This window comes from Vipera ursinii (assembly GCF_947247035.1).
Source record: "Vipera ursinii genome assembly, chromosome: 1".
In the NCBI taxonomy this organism is placed as follows: domain Eukaryota; kingdom Metazoa; phylum Chordata; class Lepidosauria; order Squamata; family Viperidae; genus Vipera; species Vipera ursinii.
This window is the reverse complement of record NC_139512.1, coordinates 300,792,659-300,817,582: the sequence shown is the minus strand read 5'-3', so window position 1 is coordinate 300,817,582 and position 24,924 is coordinate 300,792,659. Positions and strand designations below refer to the sequence as shown.

Sequence of the window (24,924 nt, the reverse complement as noted above, 5' to 3'; positions counted from 1 at the left end):
CCAGAATTTCAGCATCCTTCTACTTATCTGGAAGGATAGTTACATCAGTGCAAAAACAATTTTCTTTGGAATTTGCTTTCTCTTCCTTGTCTGGTGGTGTTTACAGAACTCTAGCATGTGTTTCTTATCTGCTACTTGCTTGAAAAATATTTGACTTGTGCCCTTTGCATTGAAATGAAAAAGACAGACTTGTCTTGTATCTCTTTTGCTAATTCCTCAGGGCTGCCACGCATAGATGTCTTTTTAGCCTTATTTTCTATAAGGGTAGACAGCAGATTCTATAAACAGTTTTTTTATCTAGAGTTGTGTTAGCTGGGGAGATTAGCTGTGGATTGATGGTCCATCTTCCAATGCTACAGCTACAGACCTCATCAAGGTGCTATTCCCAAAGCTACGGATCTGGCTGCAAACTGTAAGGAGTCCATATATGAAACATCCCTGAACAAAGCTGTTCTAATAAGTTGGTTTATGTCCCCTCTGGGGCATTTTATGTCTTATAAAATCTCCTCATAAGAAAAATACAATTTATTTGCTAGTTAAGAGTAAACCCTGAGTTTAGCTGATTTGACCCATTCTTCCTCAATTATTATTAATACCATTATTAAATATTTATGCCACTATCTCCCCTATTAGGTGGCTCTGGGCAACTTACAGATTTTAAAAGACAAATAGAAAAATGATTAAAATATTTAATTAAATATTAATTAAATATTTAAAACTATACAAAAAACTGGGACTAAAGAAATGGATGGCACGGAGATGAGGTCTTTTTACCCTGTCAACTATCTCTAGTGGTGAGGGGCCTCCTTGGGGCTCCAAGCCAACCAGCAAAACCAAGTTTATTTTCAGAAAGCCAAAAGGTTAGAGCAGTTGTCACCCCTGGTGGTAGAATGCTCCCCAGGAACAGAGCCACCACGGAAAAAGCTCTTCCCCTTGACCCTGTCTGCTTCAATTCCTTAGAAGATGGGATCTGTAACAAGCATCTTCCACTTGCATGAGTAGGACTGGTAACCAGTGCAGCGCATGCAACAGCAGTGTTACGTGGGCTACCCTAGATATCCCAGAACTGCATGCACCACTGCATTCTGCACCAGCTGTACCTTCTGAATATATTGGCAACTTTCAGGGCAGATACAACTCTGAATACCTCCCAAAATTTCCAAATAATAGAATAGAATAGAATAATAGAATAGAATAGAATAGAATAGAATAGAATAGAATAGAATAGAATAGAATAGAATAGAATAGAATAGAATAGGATAGAATAGAAGCTGGAAGGGACCTTGGAGGTCTTCTAGTCCAGCCCCCTGCTCAAGCAGGAGAACCTATACCATTTCAGGCAAGTGACTGTCTCTTCTTAATAGTGATGGGAGTGCCCACAATTTCTAAAGACAAGCTGTTCCACTGGTTAATTGTCCTCACTGTTAGGAAGTTTCTCCTTAATTTCAGGTTGCTTCTCTCTTTGGTCAGTTTTCAACCATTGTTTCTTGTCCTGCCCTCTGGTGCTTTGGAGAATAATTTCATCCCCTCTTCTTTCTGACAGCCCCTCAAATACTGGAATACTGCTATCATGTCATCCCTATTTCTTCTTTTCTTTAGACTAGCCAAACCCAAGTCCTGTAGCTGTGCTTCATATGTTTTAGTTTCCAGGCCTTTGATCATTTTAGTTGCTCTTCTCTAAGCTTTTTCCAAAGTCTCAACATTTTTTTGTAGTATGGTGACCAAAATTGGTTGCAGTATTCCAGGTGTGGTCTTACTAGGGTTTTATAAAGTGGTACTAATACTTCACGTGATCTTGATTCTATGCCTCTGTTTATACAACCCAGGACTGTATTAGCTTTTTTGCCTGCTGCTACACACTGCTGGCTTATGGTCAAGTGATCGTCCACTAAGACTTCTCTCACAGTTACTGTTTTTGAACCAGGTCTCGCCTAATCTGTACTTATACCTTTGATTTTTCCTGCCTAAATGTAAAACTTTGCTTTTTCCACATTAAAATTCATTTTGTTGGATAGGGTCCATTGTTCAAGTATGTCAAGATATTTTTGGATCCTTGCCCCGAGGTTCTTTGAAGAATTGCATCTGTCGGAACCATGACAGTTGTCTTCTGGAGTATTGGCTATTCCTGCCAGTTTAGTGTCATCTGCAAAGTTGATGAGTTCCTCTTCTATTTCCTCATCTAAGTCATTTATGAAGATATTAAAGAGTACCAGGGCTAAGATGGAGCCTTGTGGTACCCCACTGCTTACTTCTCTCCATGTGGATGTAATACCATTGAGGACTACTCTCTGAGTACGGTTTGTCAGCCAGCTACAGATCCATCTGATGGTGATGTTGTCCATCCCACCTTTTTCTAGCTTACTAAGCAGCAGGTTGTGGTCTACTTTGTCAAATGCCTTACTGAAATCTAAGTATATGTCCACAGTGTTTACTGGCCTATTAATTGTCACTTTATCAAGGAATGAATTAAGATGGGTTTGGCATGATCTGTTTTTAACAAACCCATGCTTGCTACTAGTTATAACTTTGTTTGCTTCTAGCTGTTCGCAGATCTGTTTTGTGATTATCTTTTCCAGGTTCTTCCCAGGTATTGATGTTAGACTGATTGGTCTGTAGTTTCCTGGGTCTGGTTTTTTTTCTTTCTTGAAGATGGGAACATCAGCCCTTTCCCAATCCTTAAGTACTTCCCCGATGCTCCAGGATTTTTTTGACAGATATGGTGCAATGTTTCCGAGATAACATCTGCCAGCTCCTTCAGAACTCTATGATGTAATCTGTCGGGTCCCAGTGATTTATATTCATCAAGGTTGGATAGGTGTTCTCTTACCATTTTCTTGCTTATTTTAATTTTTGTTTCTAGTTTGTCTTTTGCTGTAGTGTTTTTGGTTATGTTGGGCTATAATTTCTTTTGGTGTGAAGACTGATGCAAAGAATGAGTTAAGCAGCTCTGCTTTCTCCCTGCTACCTGTTACTTCCTTGCCATCTTCTCTCTTTAGTGGACCTACAGTTTCCGTGACTTTTTTCTTGTTATTAATATGTTGAAAGAAACTTTTTTTTATTATCCTTGATTTCTGTTGCAAGTCTTTGTTCATTCTGAGCCTTTGCTTTCCTGACTTTATCTTTCAATGTTCTGGCTGTCTGCTGATAATCAGCCTTAGTTATGTGTCTCTCCATTTTTTGTACTTCTTTTTGTCTTTCAGTTTGTCAGAGAGAGCTTTGTGCAGCCATGATGGTTTGTTCTTGAATTTCTTGTTTTTCTTTTTCAGTGGTATTGTGCTGGACTGGGCTTTTATGGTCATATTTTTCAGAGTTTCCCACGCTTCTTGAGTTGTTTTCTCCTTTAGGATTTTCATCCATGGAAACTTTTCTAGGTTCTCTAGGAAAGTACATTTGAACCTTTGCCATTGTTGAAGGCATTGTGGGATTTGGTAAGGAAATATCTCTTAAACAATGACATTCTTATACATATTTGGATTTGTAAAACAACTAACACGTTTTTCAAAAGAGACATAATTTAGGCTGATGAGTCATCTAAACCCACTGATATAATAAGGAATGATACTACCACGTTATAACAACGCAATAACATTAAAATAGAATAACAGAGTTATTAAATAACTCATAACTCATATTCAATCAGATTAGAAAGCCATCAGTATATTACAACATATCCAATTCACATATTCTTCTGAACATGTATTAAAAGGAACTTATATTTTGCAAACATTGGTATGAAGTTAGATTTTTAGATATATTCTACATAAGATATATAATTCTATTCATCATATTAATGTATCCATGCTAAAATAAAATCATTTATGGATTCTTCTGTCCTTGCCAGGCTTTAAACAGGGCAGTTTTGTTGTTCTAAATCATTATTTATGCTTTCTATTCTTATTAAGTTATAGTGTTTATTTATACTTTCTATACTGTTTCTTTTTTGCAAATGCTATTAATTGATTGATTAATTCTCTAATGGCAGAAAGTGAAGAAGAACTAAAGAGCCTCTTGTTGCGGGTGAAGAAGGAGAGTGCAAAACTTGGGTTGAAACTTAACATTAAGAAAACCAAGATCATGGCATCTGGCCCTCTCAATTCCTGGCAAATAGATGGGGAAGAAATGGAGGTAGTGACAGATTTTGTTTTCCTGGGCTCCAAGATCACTGCAGATGGGGACTGTAGCCAAGAAATTAAAAGACGCTTCCTCCTGGGAAGGAAAGCCATGGCAAATCTAGACAGCACACTAAAAAGCAGAGACATAACTGTCGCGCCCCGTGGGCTCGACGCCCAGCGGCGCCACGGGCGCGACATTCACCAGCGCCGGTTGCTCCTCCTCCTCCTGCACGGCCTGGGAGAGTGCCTGGCGGCCTGGAACGACGACGGCCTTTCCCCTCGCAAGACCACCAGCTGCGTCGACGGCCTCCTCCTTCGCCCGCCCATCAGCTGCGACGGCGGCCGAGCCGGTTGAGGCCGCCCGGCAGCTGCACGACGCCCGGACCGGTTGCAGCCCTGAGAGTGCGCGCGCGCGACGTGCGACTTGGCCCCGCCCTGCCAACTACGGCGGCCTCACAGGACCATGAGGCCAAACCAAATGAACACTCGGCCCTTGCGGCGATGGCGGGCGGGGCTTTCGGCAGCGGAGCCCGTCTGCGTGAGGAAAAGACTGGGGGCTTGCCTGTCTTGCAAGGGGAGGCCGGGCAGCAGGGCAGCGGTGGGTCCGTGACAGGAGGGAAGGTGCCGGGTACAGGGACGGGGGTGGGGGTGGTGATTAGCAGCAATGGGGAGAGCGTTCGCGGGGAGACTCACCTGGGAGGGAGAGGGTGCCGGGTAACAAAGGGAGGTGTTTGGGAGAAACGGGAATTAAGTAGGGAATGGGCGGAAGCGGGTGCGGTTGGGTGGGGCGTGGGTGTATACATGAAATGTGTATTTAAAGGCGTTGGATGCGGGTAGCAGCCAATGCTGGCTTTGTTCCGTTTGAAGATCGTTTGCTTTGCTTATTAAACCACTTTGGAAACTCAGCTTACGTCTCGGTTGCTTGAATTTCCTGCTCTCCGGACGAGGTTTGAGAAAAAGCCAGCATTGACCTCACCCTTTCATTTTTCCTTCCGAGCGACAAGTGGGTGAGTTGTATGGCGGAGGGAACGCAGGGGCCCGCCTCGGCGGCTGCTTCGGAGAAGGAGGTCGGGCCTGAGATGGGGGCCGGGGCTGGTATAGCCTCCCCCAGGACAATGGATGTAGGAGAGGTTGTGCTTCCGGCGGTTCGGCCTAGGCAGCGGCCATCGTTGCTCGAGGATCACTCAGTGGAGCCAAGGGAGGCAGGGGCCCAGGGCCACGGCAGAGGGAGGAGGCCGGATCTTGCCCTGGGCCAAAGAGGATATGAGGGGGCTCATGAACCTCGGTTGAGGGGTCCTTCTTCAGTATGGAGGGAGCGCTGCCTTGTGGAGGACGAGGGGGAGGAGTGGAGCTATTCCACCACCCCTGGTAACCAGACCATGGATATTCTGCGAACCAGGTTTGGGGAGGCCGGGGGCCAGGGTCCGGGCCAATGGTCCCCTGCCGGGACTCCACCTTTGGATGCGCCATCCCACCTGACCCAACCTGGTCTGGGTATGCCCCGTGAGGGCTCTGCTCCTGTAGGCCTCGGGCGAGGTGCTGCAGGGTTGTGGTCAGGGACGGACGACAGGCCCGGGCAGTCGACAACACGGCTAGTTGGAGCTCCTCCTGTGCTGGGCCCGCAAGCGGCTTCGTGGGGACCTGGAATGGTATGGGGACCTCCACCTCTGTCAGTTACTTATGATGGCCACCCTGACCGCCTGGCCATGTTCCTGGGCCAGGTGATAGGACATATGGACCAATATGCCCAGGCTTACGTGTCCCAGCGGGCTATGGTGGTGGCAGTAACAGCTTGCCTGCAAGGGGAGGCAGCGGCTTGGGCAGCCGATTTATACACTGACCACGCTCGGGAGCTCGGGGATGTTGGCCTGTTTTTGGAGTCGTTACGGGCCCGTTTCGAGGACATTTCCCGGGTACAGCGGGCTGAAGCCGACATCCTTTCTCTGCGGCAGCGAGGTCGATCGGCGCTGGAGTACGTAAGGGAGTTCCGTAAGGTGGCCGGGAAGTTGCGTTCGTGGCCGGAGCGTCTTCTTGTCCACCATTTTAGGGCTGGCCTGGACGGGGCTCTCCGTCGAGCTTGTGTGGTCCGCGGCGTTCCAGCACGACTGCAGGAGTGGTACCGTGTGGCCGTGGAGCTGGATGTGGGTTTGCAGGACGTGCGAGGCCGGTTTGAACCTCCTTCTGGAAGCCGCCGGCCGGCCGAGAAGACGAAAGTGGCAGAGCCACCCGTAGCAACGTCCACACGACCTTCCTCCCAGCCAGCACGGGCTGCTCTGAGGTGTTTCAGATGTGACCAGCCAGGACACCGAGCAGTCGATTGTCCTCTGCCTCCTGCCCGGCCAGCCCCTGTTTCCCCAGCACGGGGGACCGGGACTCGGAGATCCATAGAGCGGACATGGGCCGCTCACCAACTGGGCGGAGATGTCACCAGGCCAGCAGCTCCTGTTCGGGTGGAGACGCCGTTAGATACTCAGCCTCCTCCGTACGAGAGTTCAGAAGAACAGGATCTAGACGAAGATCCGATGGTAAGTGCTCCGGTTTGTCCCTTTGTGTTCCCTGTGGTGTTGGTCAGTCCCCGCACCGGACAGAGGACGGCATATAAAGCCCTCGTAGACTCAGGTAGCACACGGTGCCTAATGAGCCAGGTGGTGGTGGCAAGGCTGGGGGTTACGGTGAAGCGATTAACTAGCCCACTACGCTTTCAGCAGGTGGACGGGTCTCTTTTGGGCGGGGCACCTGTCACTCACGTCACCGAACCGATCCGATTGGAGATGGGCGAACACTGGGAGACTTTACGGTTTATAGTGGTGCCTTCTATGACCGAGGCGGTTATTTTGGGGCTCACATGGTTGGATCGGTGGGGTCCTACGATCTGGTGGGAGGGGGGTAGCCGCCATCTCCGGTTGGGGTTGGGCCCACAACCCCCCCGAGAACACGCATTTTTGGGACCACTACGCACGGGGGGACGGGAGAGGGTCTGTGCGGGTGAGTTAGCGCAAGAGGCTCAAGTACCCCGTGAATATTCCGACCTGTTGGACGTCTTCGATGAACGGGAGTGCGACACGCTACCACCTCATCGCACCACGGACTGCGCCATTGAGCTGGAGAAGGGTGCTAGGTTACCAAAACCCCGGATGTACGCCATGTCCCCAAAAGAAATGCAGGAACTCCGGCGGTACATCGACAAGAACCTGGAGCGGGGATTCATCCAGCCTGCACGGTCCAGGATGGCGGCGCCCGTGCTGTTTCGTGAGAAAAAGGATGGTGGGCTTAGACTATGCGTGGACTATCGTGGTGTGAACGCGGTGTGCGTTGAGCACCTTTACCCGCTCCCACTAATGAAGGACCTGTTAGCCCATCTGGCTAAAGGACGGATTTTTACCAAACTGGACCTCAGGGAGGCCTATTATCGTGTTCGAATCAAAGCAGGGGACGAATGGAAGACGGCGTTCAACTGTCCTCTGGGTAGTTTCCAGTTTAGGGTGATGCCGTTTGGGCTACAGGGTGCTCCCGCAGTCTTCATGCAATTGATCAACCAGGTCTTGCATGAGTTCTTATATTGTGGGGTCTTGGTTTACCTGGATGATATCCTGATTTACACCGAGACGATGGAGGAGCACGTCGCCTTGGTCAGGCGGGTATTGATGAAATTGCGGGACGCACGGCTCTTTGTGAAACTATCCAAGTGCGAGTTCCATCGGCAGCGACTTGATTATTTGGGGTACAGAATCTCTGCAGGAGGGGTGGAAATGGACCCAAAAAAGGTGGAGGCCATCCAGCAGTGGCAGGCCCCGCGGACACGGCGGCAGTTACAAGCGTTTCTAGGCTTCGCGAACTTTTATCGCCAATTCATACCCAGTTTTGCGGCCATAGCCCTGCCACTTACGGACCTTCTTCGCACACGACAACTAACTGTACGACCACGTCCTGGGTTACGGGTGGGGTGGACTGCAGAGTGCCAACGAGCTTTTGATACGTTAAAAGCTCTTTTTGCTAAAGAACCAATCTTACGACACCCAAACCCTGCCCTGCCTTTCGTGGTCCAAGCCGACGCAAGTGACGTTGCCCTCGGAGCCGTCCTTCTCCAACGAAACAACGACGGGGTGCTTCAACCATGCGCTTATGCGTCTAAAAAGTTGTCTCCTGCAGAACGTGCCTGGGCAATATGGGAGAAAGAGGCTTTTGCGGTACGCTGGGCACTGGAACTGTGGCGACATCATTTGGAGGGGGCTGTCCACCCGTTTGAGGTGTGGACGGACCATAAAAATCTGATGGCATTACAGACACCCCGACGGCTGTCCCCCAAGCATGTACGGTGGGCACTGTACTTCCGTCGGTTCCGCTTCACATTGAAATATGTTCCGGGGGGAAAAAACTTCCTGGCAGACGCATTGTCACGTATGCCACAGTTTGAGGGGAAGAGGGAGGATGTTGTACAAGCATTAGTGCCTACCGGAAGTCCAGATCAGGAGGGGGACACCGCTTTGGCAGCACAAGACGAGTTCTGTGAAGAGCTTCGGAAGGGCCTTCAGGGGGATACCTGGCTACAGGCCCACCCAGAACTCGTTGACATGCGTGATGGCTTGGCCTGGCGTGGGACCCGACTTTACGTGCCAGCCCCTCTGAGGGGGCGAGTGCTGTATCGGTGCCACGACACCAAGCAAGCTGGACACTATGGGTTTCTGAAGACCCTGCATTTGGCACGTCGGCAATTTTGGTGGCCGCACATGGCAAAAACGGTGGAGGACTATGTACGGCAATGCCACATTTGTGCCACCACAAAACCTATGGTGGGAAAACCATTGGGTCTCCTACAGAGGGTGGCTGATCCTACTCATCCATGGCAGGATATAGCCATGGATTTCATTGTTGAGTTACCCGACAGTAAGGGCCATAACGTTATTTGGACGGTGGTAGACTTATTTTCAAAGCAGGCTCACTTTATTCCCTGTAAAGGGTTGCCCTCAGCACGTCGATTAGCTTGGCTCTTCGTAACCCACGTCTACCGTTTACATGGAGTGCCACGCCGTATCATTTCGGACAGAGGAGTTCAGTTTACGGCACGTTTCTGGAGGGAATTTGTTCAGTTCATCGGGTCAACTCAAGGACTCAGTACGGCGTACCACCCTAGCACCAATGGCGCAGCAGAACGGGCCAATGCTGCCGTTGAGCGGTATCTCCGTTGCTACGTTTCGTACCAGCAAACCAACTGGGTGGATCTCTTAGCGTTCGCGGAAGTAGCGTATAACAATGCTGTACATAGCAGTACGGGGTTTTCTCCTTTTAAAGTGGTTATGGGTAATGATTTTGTCCCCATCCCCGAATGCAGCCTGGGGCACGAGGATCCCTGTCAGCCACGCGAATGGATGAGGCAGATTGAGGGGGTCTGGGGTGCAGTGAAAAAAGCGTTGGAGCGGGCTGCGATAACGAATAAGGAGCAAGCTGATAAGAAGCGAAAAGCGTTCGCAGTCCCAAAGGTGGGGGACCTGGTCTACTTGTCTACTAAGTATCGTTAGTAGACGGGCGCGACATTCACCAGCGCCGGTTGCTCCTCCTCCTCCTGCACGGCCTGGGAGAGTGCCTGGCGGCCTGGAACGACGACGGCCTTTCCCCTCGCAAGACCACCAGCTGCGTCGACGGCCTCCTCCTTCGCCCGCCCATCAGCTGCGACGGCGGCCGAGCCGGTTGAGGCCGCCCGGCAGCTGCACGACGCCCGGACCGGTTGCAGCCCTGAGAGTGCGCGCGCGCGACGTGCGACTTGGCCCCGCCCTGCCAACTACGGCGGCCTCACAGGACCATGAGGCCAAACCAAATGAACACTCGGCCCTTGCGGCGATGGCGGGCGGGGCTTTCGGCAGCGGAGCCCGTCTGCGTGAGGAAAAGACTGGGGGCTTGCCTGTCTTGCAAGGGGAGGCCGGGCAGCAGGGCAGCGGTGGGTCCGTGACAGGAGGGAAGGTGCCGGGTACAGGGACGGGGGTGGGGGTGGTGATTAGCAGCAATGGGGAGAGCGTTCGCGGGGAGACTCACCTGGGAGGGAGAGGGTGCCGGGTAACAAAGGGAGGTGTTTGGGAGAAACGGGAATTAAGTAGGGAATGGGCGGAAGCGGGTGCGGTTGGGTGGGGCGTGGGTGTATACATGAAATGTGTATTTAAAGGCGTTGGATGCGGGTAGCAGCCAATGCTGGCTTTGTTCCGTTTGAAGATCGTTTGCTTTGCTTATTAAACCACTTTGGAAACTCAGCTTACGTCTCGGTTGCTTGAATTTCCTGCTCTCCGGACGAGGTTTGAGAATAACCCTGTCAACAAAAGTGCGTATAGTCAAGGCTATGGTCTTCCCAGTTGCAATGTATGGCAGTGAAAGCTGGACCATAAGAAAGGCTGAGCGCCAAAGAATTGAGGCCTTTGAACTGTGGTGCTGGAGAAGACTCCTGCGAGTCCCTTGGACTGCAAGGCTATCAAACCGGTCAGTCCTAGAGGAGATCAATCCTGACTGCTCTTTAGAAGGCCAGATCCTGAAGCTAAAACTCAAATACTTTGGCCACCTAATGAGAAGGAAGGACTCACTGGAGAAGAGCCTAATGCTGGGAAAGATCGAGGGCAATAGAAGAAGGGGACGACAGAGAATGAGGTGGCTGGATGAAGTCACTGAAGCAGTAGGCGTGAGCTTAAATGGACTCCAGAAGATGGTGGAAGACAGGAAGGCCTGGAGGAACGTTGTCCATAGGGTCGCGATGAGTCGGACACGACTTCGCAGCTAACAACAACAATTAATTGATCCTGGGAAGTTCAGTTCTTTAGGAACGTGGAAATCAATCAAATCTTTAGCAAAAAGGTAAAGAAGTCCCTGTGGATTTTACTCCACTAGGCACTGCCGACTATAGGGAGCAGTGCTCATCTTTCAAGGCGATTGAGCCAGCACTGTCCGAAGACATTTTCATGGTTATGTGGCCAGCATGACATCACAGAGTGCTTACTTTCAAAATGAAGTGGTACTTATTTATCTATAAGCAACTTTCGACCGGTCTCCAACCTTCGCTTTTATAAACAACTTTCGTCTGGTCTCCAACCTTCGCTTTCTTGTGAAGGTTGTTGAGAGCGTGGTGGCGCATCAGCTCCCTTGGAGGAAGCTGATTATCTGGACCCGTACCAATCGGGTTTCAGGCCCGGGTACAGCACGGAGACGGCATTGGTCGCGCTGGTGAATGATCTCTGGCAGGCTCGGGACAGGTGTTGTTCCTCTGTCCTAGTCCTATTAGACCTCTCAGCGGCTTTCGATACCATCGACCATGGTATCCTGCTGCAGCGTCTCAGGGGGTTGGGAGTGGGAGGCACAGTTTTTCAGTGGTTCTCCTCCTACCTTCTGGGACGTTCGCAGTCGGTGTTGGCAGGGGGGCAGAGGTCGACCTTGAGGCCTCTCATTTGTGGAGTTCCCCAGGGATTGGTCCTCTCGCCTCTCCTGTTCAACATCTATATGAAGCCTCTGGGTGAGATCATTCGTGGTTTTGGAGTTGGGTATCATCAGTATGCTGATGATACCCAGCTTTTCATTTCAACCCCAAACCACCCCAGTGATGCCCTCAACGTGATGTCCCGTTGCCTGGAGGCGGTCCGGGTCTGGATGGGGAGGAACAGGCTTCGGCTCAACCCTGACAAGACTGAGTGGCTGTTCGTGCCGGCATCCCGGGAAATTCAGATTACTCCATCTCTTGCTATGGGGGGTGAGCTATTGCCCCCCGTAGATAGGGCTCGCAACTTGGGGGTCTTCCTAGACTCACAGCTCTCTTTAGATCATATAGGAGCTGTGACTAGGGGGGCCTTTGCCCAGGTTTGCCTGGTGTGCCAGTTGCAGCCCTATCTGAACCGGGATGCCTTGCGTACAGTCACTCATGCGCTCGTGACCTCTTGTTTGGACTACTGTAATGCTCTCTACATGGGGCTGCCCTTGAAGACCACTCGGAGGCTCCAACTGGTGCAGAATGCAGCCGCGCGAGTTGTGTTGGGAGTCTCTCGATACTCCCATGTTACACCTTTGCTCCGCGAGCTGCATTGGCTGCCGGTTGCCCTCCAGGTGAGATTCAAGGTGCTGGTAATGACCTACAAAGCCCTACATGGCATGGGTCTGGATTACCTACGGCAGCACCTGCTGCCGGCGTCAACTTCCCTCCGTCCAGTTTGCTACCACAGAGAGGGCCTCCTCAGGGTGCCTTCAATCAGAGAATGTCGACTGGTGGCCCCCAGGGGGAGGGCGTTCTCTGTGGGCGCGCCAGACCTGTGGAACCGCTTGCCGGTTGAGCTCTGGATGGCCCCCGATCTTCGGTCCTTCCTGCGGGATCTAAAAACCTATTTATTTGTGCAGTCCGGCCTGGTCTGATGGGTTTGGGGTTGGGTTTTTTAATATGGTTTTAACTATTGTATATATCGGGCATAAATTATTTAATTGTTTTTTAACTTTTGTACTTTGTTTTTTAATATTTATTGCCCTGTACACTGCCCTGAGTCCTTTGGGAGAAGGGCGGTATAAAAATTTAATAAATAAATAAATAAAATACTCACATTTGCATACTTTCGAACTGCCAGCTTGGCAGGAGCTGGAGTGAGGACAGGAGCTCATTCCATTGCAAGGCACTTGGGTCTTGAACCTGGGCTGCTGGCTTCAAAGCCAATAGGCCCAGCATCTTAACCGCTAAGCTACTACACTGCCCCAAATCCTTATACCATTATTCAAATATTTAGATTTGGTACTCAGTGAAATAGTTTGAAAATATTGCAGCATACTATGACTTACTAGAATAAATTAAGACTTACATTAGGAACCACATTTGTCAACAAAGGTTCTTAAGTATATTATTTAGTTCTACAGAATATACCAAAATTAGATGATGAACCACATCTATCAACATTTGTTGGCAATTGGGGAGCAGGGGACATACATCTGAAAGAAAAGGGCCCTATTTGATTGGACAGCAATATCTTGGTAAAGAATTAAAGAGCATCTATTTCCTAGCACCAGAAAAAACAGCACTTGGTAAAAATGATAAAAGATTAAGCACTGTAATAAAAACTATTTACATGATTATAAATCTACTCATTATTTAATAAGGAAAATTATATTTAGACTTCACTCAGAAAAAACAAGGCTGACATGTGTACAGATGCTATACATTTGTTATTTTAAAAACCCTATATATTCTGTCAAATGCTTCACATATAAATATCTCTCAAGATTTAATCATTATTCTTTCCTTGCCACAGTCAAAAATTTAATGAGAAGTGGCCAGAAGTAAGTTTCCCAAGCCTTCCTAATTTGGTTGGAATCTGTATTATGCATGACAGCACTGAAGATCCCTGGCAGGCACCTGTCAAAATCAACACATTATGCCTTAAGACCTGCACTTAGCTATGCAAGACAACACTGTTCAAACTGTACATTAAAAAATGATTCAACTAGCCAGACTCCATTGGATTGCCATGAGCTGTCATGAACATGCATTGATTACACAGCAGTAAAAATTGCATTTTTACATTATCAGTGTTAATTTTTATTGGTTTTCTATTTGTCCTTATAACAGTATTGAATTAAATGGACACTATAATGAGCAGTAATGATAATTAGGTGCTAAGCAGCTGAAGAATAAAATAAATGGAAGTTGGAATTTTAACCTATCAGTTACTATAAATTATATTTAATGAACAGATCCAGCAGGCTCCCATTTTCTTTGTTGTTCTGCCTTCTCTAGTTCTTTTTTTAATTCTTCAAGCCACAAAAGCTTCCATCTCCAGTCAACGTTGTATCATCATCTTTCTTTTAAAGCTTCCAATTTTCAAAAATTGGAACCACCCAAATCTATAAAATCCCCCAAATCACAGTGCATCAAGTGTCTCAATTTTTGTGTTTCAAGGGACTTTCTACTTTGGGTTTTGCCACTCCCATCTCTCTATTCTTTCATGTTCTTTCACTTTCCAATCCTTTCTGGGCATAAAAAAAAACCAGCCACCACCTCTGGGAGTCTCTGAAAGTAACCTGGAACTAGGTTGCTAGAACTCATCCAAGCATAATCAAAGTGAACTCATCAAACCTTACAAAGCACCAGAAGGCTGAACAAGAAGTAATGGGTGGAAGCTTGTTAAAGAGAGATCCAATCTAGAAATAAGGAGAAATTTTTTGACAGTGAGAACAATCAATCAATGGAATAGCTTGTCTCCTGGAATTGTGGGTGGTCCATCGCTGCAGGTTTTCAAAAATAGACTGGACTACCATTTGACCAGGATAGTAGAAGATCTCCTGTCTTGAGCAGGGGATTGGATTAGAAGACCTTCTAAGGCCCCTCCTAGCCCTATAATTCTATGTTCTATGTAAGCAAGTGCTAACTTGATAGTATCAGATACAATTCTGCCATAGAAACTCAGGCAGAGAAGCTCCAGAGAAAATAGTAAGCTCTAGTGTTTTCCATTTTTAACTGGACTGAAACACCCCCATCCCCATAAACCTTGGTAAGCATTGGGGCAAGAAAGCCTATCAATAACTGCAATATCAATTTCAATGTCACAGCCCCATGACCTCTCCAAATCAATACAAAAGCAACCTGTTTAACATAAATTATGAAATTCCAAAAACAGTAAGGAATGCAAAAGTAACACTTACCACCTCCATATGATTTACTGGGGGGGGGCAGATTTGTCAGCTAGGTGCAGTCTTAAAAACACAACTTCAAATTAACTTAAAGTTAATTTGATTTTAAACAATGACATCACTGTACAAATGGCAGTTTGCTAATAAAAGATGCTCATCAGAAAGAAAATGAAAAATCAAGATCTTTTTTGTCTATATCTAATGCTGTAATCAGGAGAAATAAGCAAATATAAATTAATAGAAATAATGGAAAGCTGATGGAATAAATCCCATGATAAGAGTATATTGTTTGTTCAAAAGACACAAAAGTAACAGGAAGAAAACAGGGGCTGTATTGTATATTAAATTTATTTAGCCAAGCAAGCATAGGGGGAACATTAGTACACAGTACACATACAACGCTGATACTAAGTGAAAGAAAAACTAAGTGTAATCCAATGGATGAAACATCTAGAACAATGAGGCCAAATAAAGTGAACTCCAGTAAGCTGAGAGAAAGCACATGGGCAGCAATGAATTATGGCCAGAAAACAAAGGTATTGGTATCTTTTATACTCATGCAACATATCCTATTATTTCTAATCGCAAAGAGAAAGAGTAGAAGGATGGCCATTTCCTCTTCTGGTTACTAAATGAATTAATACATAAATTTAATTTAATTTAATTTAATAATATTTCTATACCGCCCTTCTCCCGAAGGACTCAGGGCGGTGAACAGGGCAAGAATAAAAATACAGGATTACAAAAGTTAAAAAGTAATTAAATACATGCCCATATACTAAAAATACATCTTAAAACCCCAGTAAAATGACAATAACAACCCCCCCCCCCAGTCCCCTCATCAGGCCAGGCCAGCTTGTTCAAAAAAGTTTGTTTTTAGCTCACGGCGAAAGGAGCGAAGATCGGGCGCTGTCCGGAGCTCCACCAGTAGCTGATTCCATAGCTCCGGGGCACCCACAGAGAAGGATCTCCCCCTGGGGGCCACCAATCGACATTCTCTGACCGGTGGCACCCTGAGGAGACCCTCTCTGTGGGAACGCACAGGGCGGAGGGAAGTTGATGCCGGCAGCAGGTGTTCCCTAAGGTACTCCGGCCCCCTGCCATGTAGGGCTTTGAACACCATTACTAGTACCTTGAATCTCACCCGGAAGACAACTGGTAACCAATGCATTTGCAAATAAGCAATTAATGCATTTGCAAATAAGCTGTTAAAAGACATTTGGTGTTCCTATAAAACAGCAGGATTAAAATATGAAGTATGATTGATACAAATATGTCAGGAAAAATAATCAATGAAAGTAATAATAACAACAATTAATAAAAAAAAATCAATTCAAGTTTCTCCTGCTCCTTCTGAAGCTTCATGGGAACTTAAGGAACTGCACAGAACATGTCTTCAAAGAGGCACACATAGCATCCAATACTTCATGCACAAACTGGAAAACATTACTTATGACATAAAACTACAGTACAGGCAAGAAATCTCTGCTCTGTTTATTTAGATTCAACTGCCTACATAAGAAAACGAAAGGATAAGATTTCCTACATGGAAAGAAAAAACCAGTATGTGTTTTATATCTATACAATATATAGGAAAACATTTTCTGCATAATTAACCATGATTTATGATTACTACATATCATCATGAATTGTTTTCATCTATGATAATTTTCAGTTTTCATTGCACATTCCCCTGCCCCATGTTTTTTTTTCTTTTTGCAAAAGCAGCTTTTATGGTGATAAATGGGATTAGTTTTGGGCATAACATAGATGTCTTCTTACAGAGTGGGATTTTAAAGTGAATTTCTGTATGAATTCATCCCAAATTTCTATTACCTTCTCCTTCCTTATGCTATCATGTTCAGTTTAGTTATTATCTCTCACAGTTCTGCTACATGAATCACCACCCCTGTATTTATGTGAGGCTGCATTTTTTCTCTGTTACCTTCCTATTTATTAACATCACAAAATATAAAATAGGCACTATGGACCATAACTGATAGATGTAGTAAGAATTTAACACCCTAGTTCACTTGGTTTTTGTGTGTGTCTGTCTGTGATTCTCTGTTACATCATCCATAGTTTTGAATATCAAATTGCTATAAAAAAGACAGCAATTCAAATTAGAAACAAAAGCACAAACTAGCACTGCACAAAAACTAGTGCGGTTAATGTATTCAAATCTGAGATCAGAAATAATACTTTCAAATCAAGGCTGTACATAACTTAATAAAAGAGAAAACACACTCTTCCCCCCCAAATAATATAATTAAGCTCCAGTTCTTCAGGCAGAAGCGAAGAAGAAGAAGAAGAAGAAGAAGAAGAAGAAGAAGAAGAAGAAGAAGAAGAAGAAGAAGAAGAAGAAGAAGAAGAAGAAGAAGAAGAAGAAGAAGAAGATTTTTTTTTATTTTAATTCCATTTATATCCCGCCCTTCTCTGAAGACTCAGGGCGGCTTACAAGCTTAGCAGTAGCCTTCATTCTATGTATATGCCTGCTTATTAGGGCTTTCACACACACCCCAAGCGGCATTATTACAAAGTCAGCTTAATTGCCCCCAACAATCTGGGTCCTCATTTTACCTACCTCGGAAGGATGGAAGGCTGAGTCAACCTTGAGCCTGGTGGGACTGGAACCTGCACTAATTGCAGGCAGCTGGTGTTACTTAAGGAGGCATTAGCCCACTGCTCCACCAAGGCTCTTCTAGAAGAAGAAGAAGAAGAAGAAGAAGAAGAGGAGGAGGAGGAGGAAGAGGAAGAAGAAGGCAGAAGCAAAGAAGAAGAAGAAGAAGAAGAAGAAGAAGAAGAAGAAGAAGAAGAAGAAGAAGAAGAAGAAGAAGAAGAAGAAGAAGAAGAAGAAGAAAGGAGTTAACAAAATCAGCAGTTTCCTTTATGTCGGCTTCCCACCAATTTTATTAGAATGTAATCCTAAATTTGCTTCTTACGGATTAAATTTGTCCTAACAGCTAGAGGAGGCAAGATAGACTCCATTCAAGGACAAATCAATCCAGCATTTAGTCCATCTGTTCTCATAATGGCCAATGAGAAGATTCTAAGGTGTTGACATCTGGGCATGAAGATAACATTCCTTTTCTGATGTTTGACTAGCTATCACTAATGCCAAGAGAGGGAGAGAGGGAAAGAACTGAGCAAGCTGTTTTCTGGTGGGTGCAGAGGATGGCTTTGAAGGACAGGGGGAAGACCCAGTATACCATGGCGACAATAAAAAAAAATTAGACTGGCCTTTGAAAAGTATGCTACAAAACTGCCTCAGACAGCCTCCTCCCTTGTCCCCCAGTTAACTCGCATGAAGTTAAAAAAAATGAGGAAGGAAAGTACATTGACATTTGCAGGATTCTGTGACTATAGCTGTTCCAATAAAATTAGCTTTATGTCTATACTGAGTCTGTTTCTTACTCTGCCCTATCTTTACATTACATAAGAAGAGAAAGTCGGGGAGGGGATTTTTGACCTTCCTTTACTTGCTAGATGCCTTTGGCAAACAGGAAAGAAATGAATAGGTTTCTCCTTCTGAATCTGACTGATAAATCTTTCTTCCAGCTTGTTTATCATGCTTGTTTGTTCCCTTCCATTCATCACATGGGAAATAAGGAGGTGGGATGGATGGAAGATCTTTCTCCCCCACCCCCCACCCCCAATGTTTCTCATTTGTTCTTCTTCTCTATCCATTCTTAGCAGATAGCAGCAACATCAATATATTTCTTTTTTTTTTTAAAAAAAAAAAGGGGGGGGGGAGAAACAGTTTCCCTCACTTCAGTTTGTCCTGGTTTTCAAACAGCTCTTTTTTCCTGCTGTGAAATCTGATAGACAAGAATCAATGTGCGTTTTATAAACATGAAACTCATTTTACGAGCATTATCTTGAAGAAGAAAAATTGCTGTCTGAGGATATCTATATCCCAAAAAATGAGTACTTAGTGCATTACGTTTCAATTTCTGAATGTGACTGTATTGAAAAGATTTGTATGTGGAATTTAAGTGAAATTTAATAACACTTGGAAAGGGACGACCAAGAATATTGCTATATTCAACAGGGAAACCAAATTATACCGAAATATTTTTACTCAAAATGTTTTTTTTTTAAAAAAAACAACTCGTTAAGGCTCTTCAATGAATTCCTACCATTTTGTCCTATCTGTGAAGGAAGAATACAGAACCAATACTGATTTATATCCCATTCTTTTGCTACTTTGAGTAACAACTATATAAATATCTTAGAAAGACAAAATAAGAAAAAAGCACCCAATCGAGCCAATAAAAGGCCACCAAGTCTGAACTAGAAGCATTTTTTCCCGTGAAGAATCAATTTCTTTAAAAAGTCCATTATCGTGTATCTTCCACCATCTGAAAGGGTACAATCTGACACGTGTACATTTAATACAAAAGCACTGTCAATAACAAATAAATAAAATGCTACTCAACTGTAGTACAATATCTAAACTTTAATGGTATATTCAATATCTATTCTTTTCACAGTACAAATTAAAGTTTGAGAATCTTTTGAAATTTAGGACAAGTCCTAAAACTAGTTAAAGAGAACCCAATTAAACAAGTGAGCCAAAAGCATACTTGCTCATTTATTTATTGAGATATCTGTGGAGAACAGATGATTTAGGGTGTTTTGAATCATATTTATGCAGAAGCATTGAAAATTCAAAAGGATTCACAAACATATGAGCACCATTATATAACGAAAGCTTATTTACAAGTTCAGGATTGTTATCTACATATTACATCAGAAAATAATTGTTTTATTCACCATAGTAAATACGTTCAGATTCAGCTCCCTATGTGCTCATCTAAGATCTATACTTTTGTAGAATAATGACCAAGTTATATCTCAAAGTAAAAATACAAAGTAACTTTTCTAACTACCTAGTAGATTTTTTTAATCAACCATTTAAATCAAGCTTCTATTATCCAGCAATTTTTGTAAATTACAATTGATAAGAAATTGAAATCAATTAATGTAGAATTGAGGCATTTATTTATTTACTCTATGATTGCCTATCTCACAGTGACTCTTGGTGACTAATGACATTTAGACATAAAATACAATTCCAAACAGCATAAAACTTAAATATATGTAACAGAAATACAAGTAAACAACTTCACTGATTCCATCTAATAGTCTAAACCGCTCACCTGGAAACACATTCAGGCTTTGTAAAAACTTGGCAAGATTGGGGTCACCCTCATTTTGGGAGGAAGAGTGTTCCATAGGGTATGACCAAAAGAGCACATTTTCTGGGTATGGAAAGAGGGCATTACATATAATCAATGGGACCCTCAGAGTTTTTTTCCTGCCAGGCCAAGTGGAATTGACAGAAACAAGTGGAGAGAGGTAGTTCTGAAAATAACCCAGCACCACCTACAGAGTCTTTTAACAGGAGACAACCACCCCTTGAACTGTACAATCCTTTCAGGTTTTTGCAAGCAAACAACCAAGCTCAGAGAGTAAGAAAGACTCCAAAGTTCAACCCTGAGCTACCTCTATTCTCTTCCATTGACATCTTGAACTGTATCCAGAAGCATATGGGCAGCCAGTGCAACTTACAGAACTGAAATGTAACGAGTGCATTAAAGGTAGCCACAGGCAGAACATGTTGTAGTTACATGTTGTAATCCATTTAGGGAGTGACCAATACATGATAGATAGATAGACAACTTTTATTGTCATTTTACTGTGGGCACAATGGCACATATTAAAAATAAAATTTAGTTTCTTGCTCTCAAAGTGTAAACATACATAACACACATTTAAACATACTATATACAACATATGCATAGACCTACATCCTTACACATAAGTAACATATAAGTGAGTGATTATGAACAATGCCCACTGGTCCAGGAAAGGGATTATATATAATTTCTTGGGAAATTGTTGATATCCCTCTACTTTTATTATCAGTTTATTATCAACCAAATATTGTGTAGTAACTAATCAATTAAAACTTCCAGCTCCAATTATATGTCTGCTACTACCATAAAACTTTCCTATATTTCAATGGCATAAAACTACCATTTTATTACCGCTTAGAATCGCTGTGTAGCTGCCAAGACTCACCTTGTAGGGGAGGTAGGCGGCATAGAAATTTAATAAACATTAAATAAATAAAAATATTACTTTATAACCACCGTACTTCCTTTCATGAGTCACTTGTCCTCATGACTGAAGGTATATCATATGTTTTGCAGACAGCTTTCTCTTTTCCTAAGTCATTTCAAGTTAGCCACTTAAAAGACTTATGTGCTATACTGATTTATTTATGTTGCTCAGCAATCTCTAATTCATTGTTCTTTCAACACTTCTGCAATCTGTTGATTGTATGTAAGGCACCTTTACACATTTGTCCATCCTTTGATTTTATGCCCTTTGTTGCTTTATTTTCATTTTCTTGGGTTTTTGAAGTCATTTAGCAAAGCACTTGAACCCTTGATGTGAAATGATGCAAAGAGTTACTTAGCAATTACACTAGGAACTTTTGAATGATGGTATAATGAGATAAATAAGTATAGTTGCAAAACTGCACTATAGGTTTGGGCACAAAAGAATAGAAGAAATCATTATTTGCTAATCTGAGCCAGTGAGGTGACTGCTGAAAATTCCAAGTCTTTCAGAAGTTCAACATACTTGACAAATGAAGAGTGCTTTGTCTGGAATAAGTCAGGATTTTGTAGGTACCTTCACACCTCTAAATCATCTCACAGTTTATTGCTAGAATGCTAGCTTTTTGAAACAAGGAAAAAAGTATTTCTCTTAAATGTTGGAAGGTCTATAATATTCCATTGGAAGTAGGATGCAATGATTTGAATATACAAACTCTTCTGCTCAAATATACTTATAAAATAAAGAGTCTACAGAAAGTTTGGCTGCAGACAACAGTACCGAACTAATGAAAATTTCTGTTTGGTCTATCTGTATGTATTCTTTGAATGCAGTGTAGGCATTTAAAGAATACATTCATATCAATCCAGTTCTCAGAATGGCTGTATGACCCAGCTCCAATATATGCCTTCTTGCACCTACTTGTAGTAGGTCTGATCTGAATATTCCTTGTGACCAGTATCTAGTGATAACCTTTTATAGGCAATCCTTGACTTATGACCTTAATTAGGACTGGAATCTCAGTCATTGAACAGAGGTCATTAAATAAGGTGTCCATGTGACCACTTCGCTTAATAACAGCAATCCTGAAAATCCAAGCTTTGTTTCTGCAGCCTGCTGTGGGATTTCCCTTCCCCTCCAAGTGTGGGAGAGAACTCCTGCTGTGGACTGCAGAAATGAAGCTTAGATCTTAAAGATCTGACTTCCATTCCTCCAGCCTGACAAAGAATGCCCCCATCTGTGCACAAAGGGGAGGAAACAGTGGCTTTCCTGCTAGTTTGCTCATTCACTTTCTGGGGAAGCCATCACAGAAGACTGCAAATGGTAATTACATGACTGCAGGGCATATGGCAACCAGCTGTAAGTGAGACTAGGTTGTCAAACACCAAGATCATGATCAGGTGACCCTGAGAAAAGTGGTAGTAACATTTTTCAACAGCCAGATCATAAAGCACCTTCATAAAGCACCTTTCTGAGTTGCCAAAACATTCAAGTAGTCATTAAATGACAGGATGTAAGTTGAGGACAACCTGTATTATAAATTTGTGCGCCATTTTAAATATCTTATATGGTTGTTTTTCTCTATTCAGATACAGAGATTTACTCTTTGTGAAAGCACTCCTTATTGCATTAAGGCAGGCATGTCAACTGCTGGCCCATGGGCCGGATGCATCACGCCAAAACTGCACCCATCCCATTGCCGGCAATGGGGAAAAAGTCCCGATATGTCGCACAATGTCGCGAGTTTGAGATGCCTGCATTAAGGCAACCTAAAATTTGGGAACATGGCAATTTGGCAAGGAGCCTGGAGATCTCCTATACTCTGTTCAACAAGAGTAGTGATATAGTTAGGGGTTTTGATTCATTGTGCAAGAACTCTTGTGATTTGAAGGATGAGAATAAATCTGGACTTAAGACAATAGGAAGTGAAAAAAAGCAGGTATGTATAGCATGAACTTCAAAGTTTAAGTAAACAAATCTGACAATCACTAAGCTTGTTCAAAAATGCATATATCATAACTATTTCACCCAAATATAACTTACTTTGCTCTTTTGGCCATTTCATTGCCATCCCATCGTGGACTATAGGGATAGTTTTTCTGGGCTTGAGAATATAGTTCTCCACTATTTGTAAAATGATAGACAGACTGAAATGTCAACGTTGGCTGATCCCGAGGAAAGTACAGTGGCAAGTCAACTACAAACAAAAAAGAAAAGAAAATACATTAGCAACTTGTTTTCTTTCTTGATTTTTATCATCTTATATTAACAATATGCATGAAAATGTGCACATTAAAAATATTTTAAAATCTGACAGGTGCTTAAAGGATGCTCAATTTACAGGCCGTTCAGTTTTTTTTTAAAAAAAATATTCAATCATATTTTTGCCAGATTTGTTGTACAAAAATGAAATGGGACAGATCAATTTGAATCTATCATTTTAATGGACACTTGTTGAAATTTGAAATGTTTTTGAAACACACTAAGCATACTACATATAAACAAAATAAAGCACAGGTAAAATTTAATTAGACAATATGATTTGCTGTCTACCTATGTAAAAAACATAGCTGGCGGTAGGGATGGGCATACTATCTTATAGATGGGAACTGCTGTTTTTTTATATATATCAGATGGGCTTGAAGTATTGTATTTTTAGCTTTTGTACATGTCCACCAAGCATGATATGATGTCCCTTCACATTGTTCATATTTCCAGAATACTTCTGAAGTGCCTTGGTATATTCTAGATAATTTTTCTAGACTACAGTGCTACTTTCTGAGAGATAAATAAATCCAGCCCTTCCCAGTCATTGTGCCTCTAAACTTCAACCATGTGCTATTCAGCTATAGTTCTGACTCATTCTCCTTGCATATTCAGTCTCTCTACTGGGCTACAAGGTTGTCTTCACCATTTTATTGCATATGACAGGTGTTTATTATTATTACGTTTTGCAGGTGTTCCTGGCATAGGTGATCAAAGTTATGTTAATAAAATATTCTGAATTAATTTAGAATACTGGTGCATAGCATTAAACCAGTATTATTTTATTAGACCCACAAGATAAGCCTTAGGTTTACATAATTATCATTACTGTATTCAGTTATGATAGATAAGGCTTTTTTGAAATAAGGGAGACAAACAAATTATTTGGTTCAGTTTTGAATGAATTTTCCCAAGAAATCCTTTATGTGAACGGAAAACAACGTATCAACCTAATTTTTTATTTACACAGAGTCTTATAGATTAATTTCTCAATTCACTGTTGTAATACCCACAGTTTGAATATGTTAACATGATGACAACTTATAACCATTTTCCATTCAGTGAAATATTTTTTTTATAAAGCCTTAAGTAGTTCTTTTACATTCGGGTGTCCCTTGAGACACCAGTTCCAGTGTAACACTGCAAATAAAGAACAAAAACTTGGATATATAGGAATTGAGGGATTAGGTTCCAGAACCTATGATTCTCTTCTTCCTCCCACAAGCACCTTTTCTCTCTTTCTTCTGTTGTGGTTGTCTGTGTAATATACCTGAATTTACATAAGGTCTCTCTGGGTCTGTCCAGTTACAAGGTTCCATGTGACTTCCCTGCAGCAGCTGGCTGGTAACAGAAGGAATCACCTTATTCACAGCTAACCTGTCATGCTAATTTCTCTAGCCTAAGTCCTTTTACAATTTGGGGGGAGAAGTTTCTTGATCACATCATTGGACACTACTGCTATCCACAGACTGGCTGTGTAATGCTCAATTACCACAAATATTCAATAAGCAGCTAGTGTCCAGTGACACAACTGAGAGTTGGCTGAGAGTAGTACTACACACAGTACTGATGTCCAGTGGCATAACTAAATGGCTCACCCATCCAGAGCTGCACAGAGACCCCAGTATGTGGCATGTGGCATCAATTTGATTCTTTCCATTGTCAGCCAAACAAATCCCTTGGAAGAAGGCAGCCAGCTGTAGTGAGGAAGTTATGGAGGAGTCCCAAAACTGGCAAATACAACCCTGACCAAGTGAAAAGATCTACAACTTACAACTGCATGGAAGCC

The 24,924-nt window shown here is 43.5% G+C and overlaps 1 protein-coding gene across 4 annotated transcripts in view; it reads right to left on the bottom strand.

The window, feature by feature from the left end:
- The window catches only part of BABAM2 (BRISC and BRCA1 A complex member 2), a gene marked incomplete at its 3' end in the record, with an annotated part of 166,235 nt that overhangs the window by 20,884 nt on the left and 120,427 nt on the right, over positions 1-24,924 (bottom strand). For 3 of the 4 annotated variants that reach the window (XM_083352014.1, XM_083352016.1, XM_083352015.1), the window contains exon 11: positions 22,914-23,067. In XM_083352014.1, coding sequence (XP_083208140.1) covers positions 22,914-23,067 — 154 coding nt within the window. Of the gene's footprint in view, positions 1-22,909; positions 23,068-24,924 lie in introns of those variants that run through there. The other variant, XM_083352017.1, reaches the window with a different exon arrangement.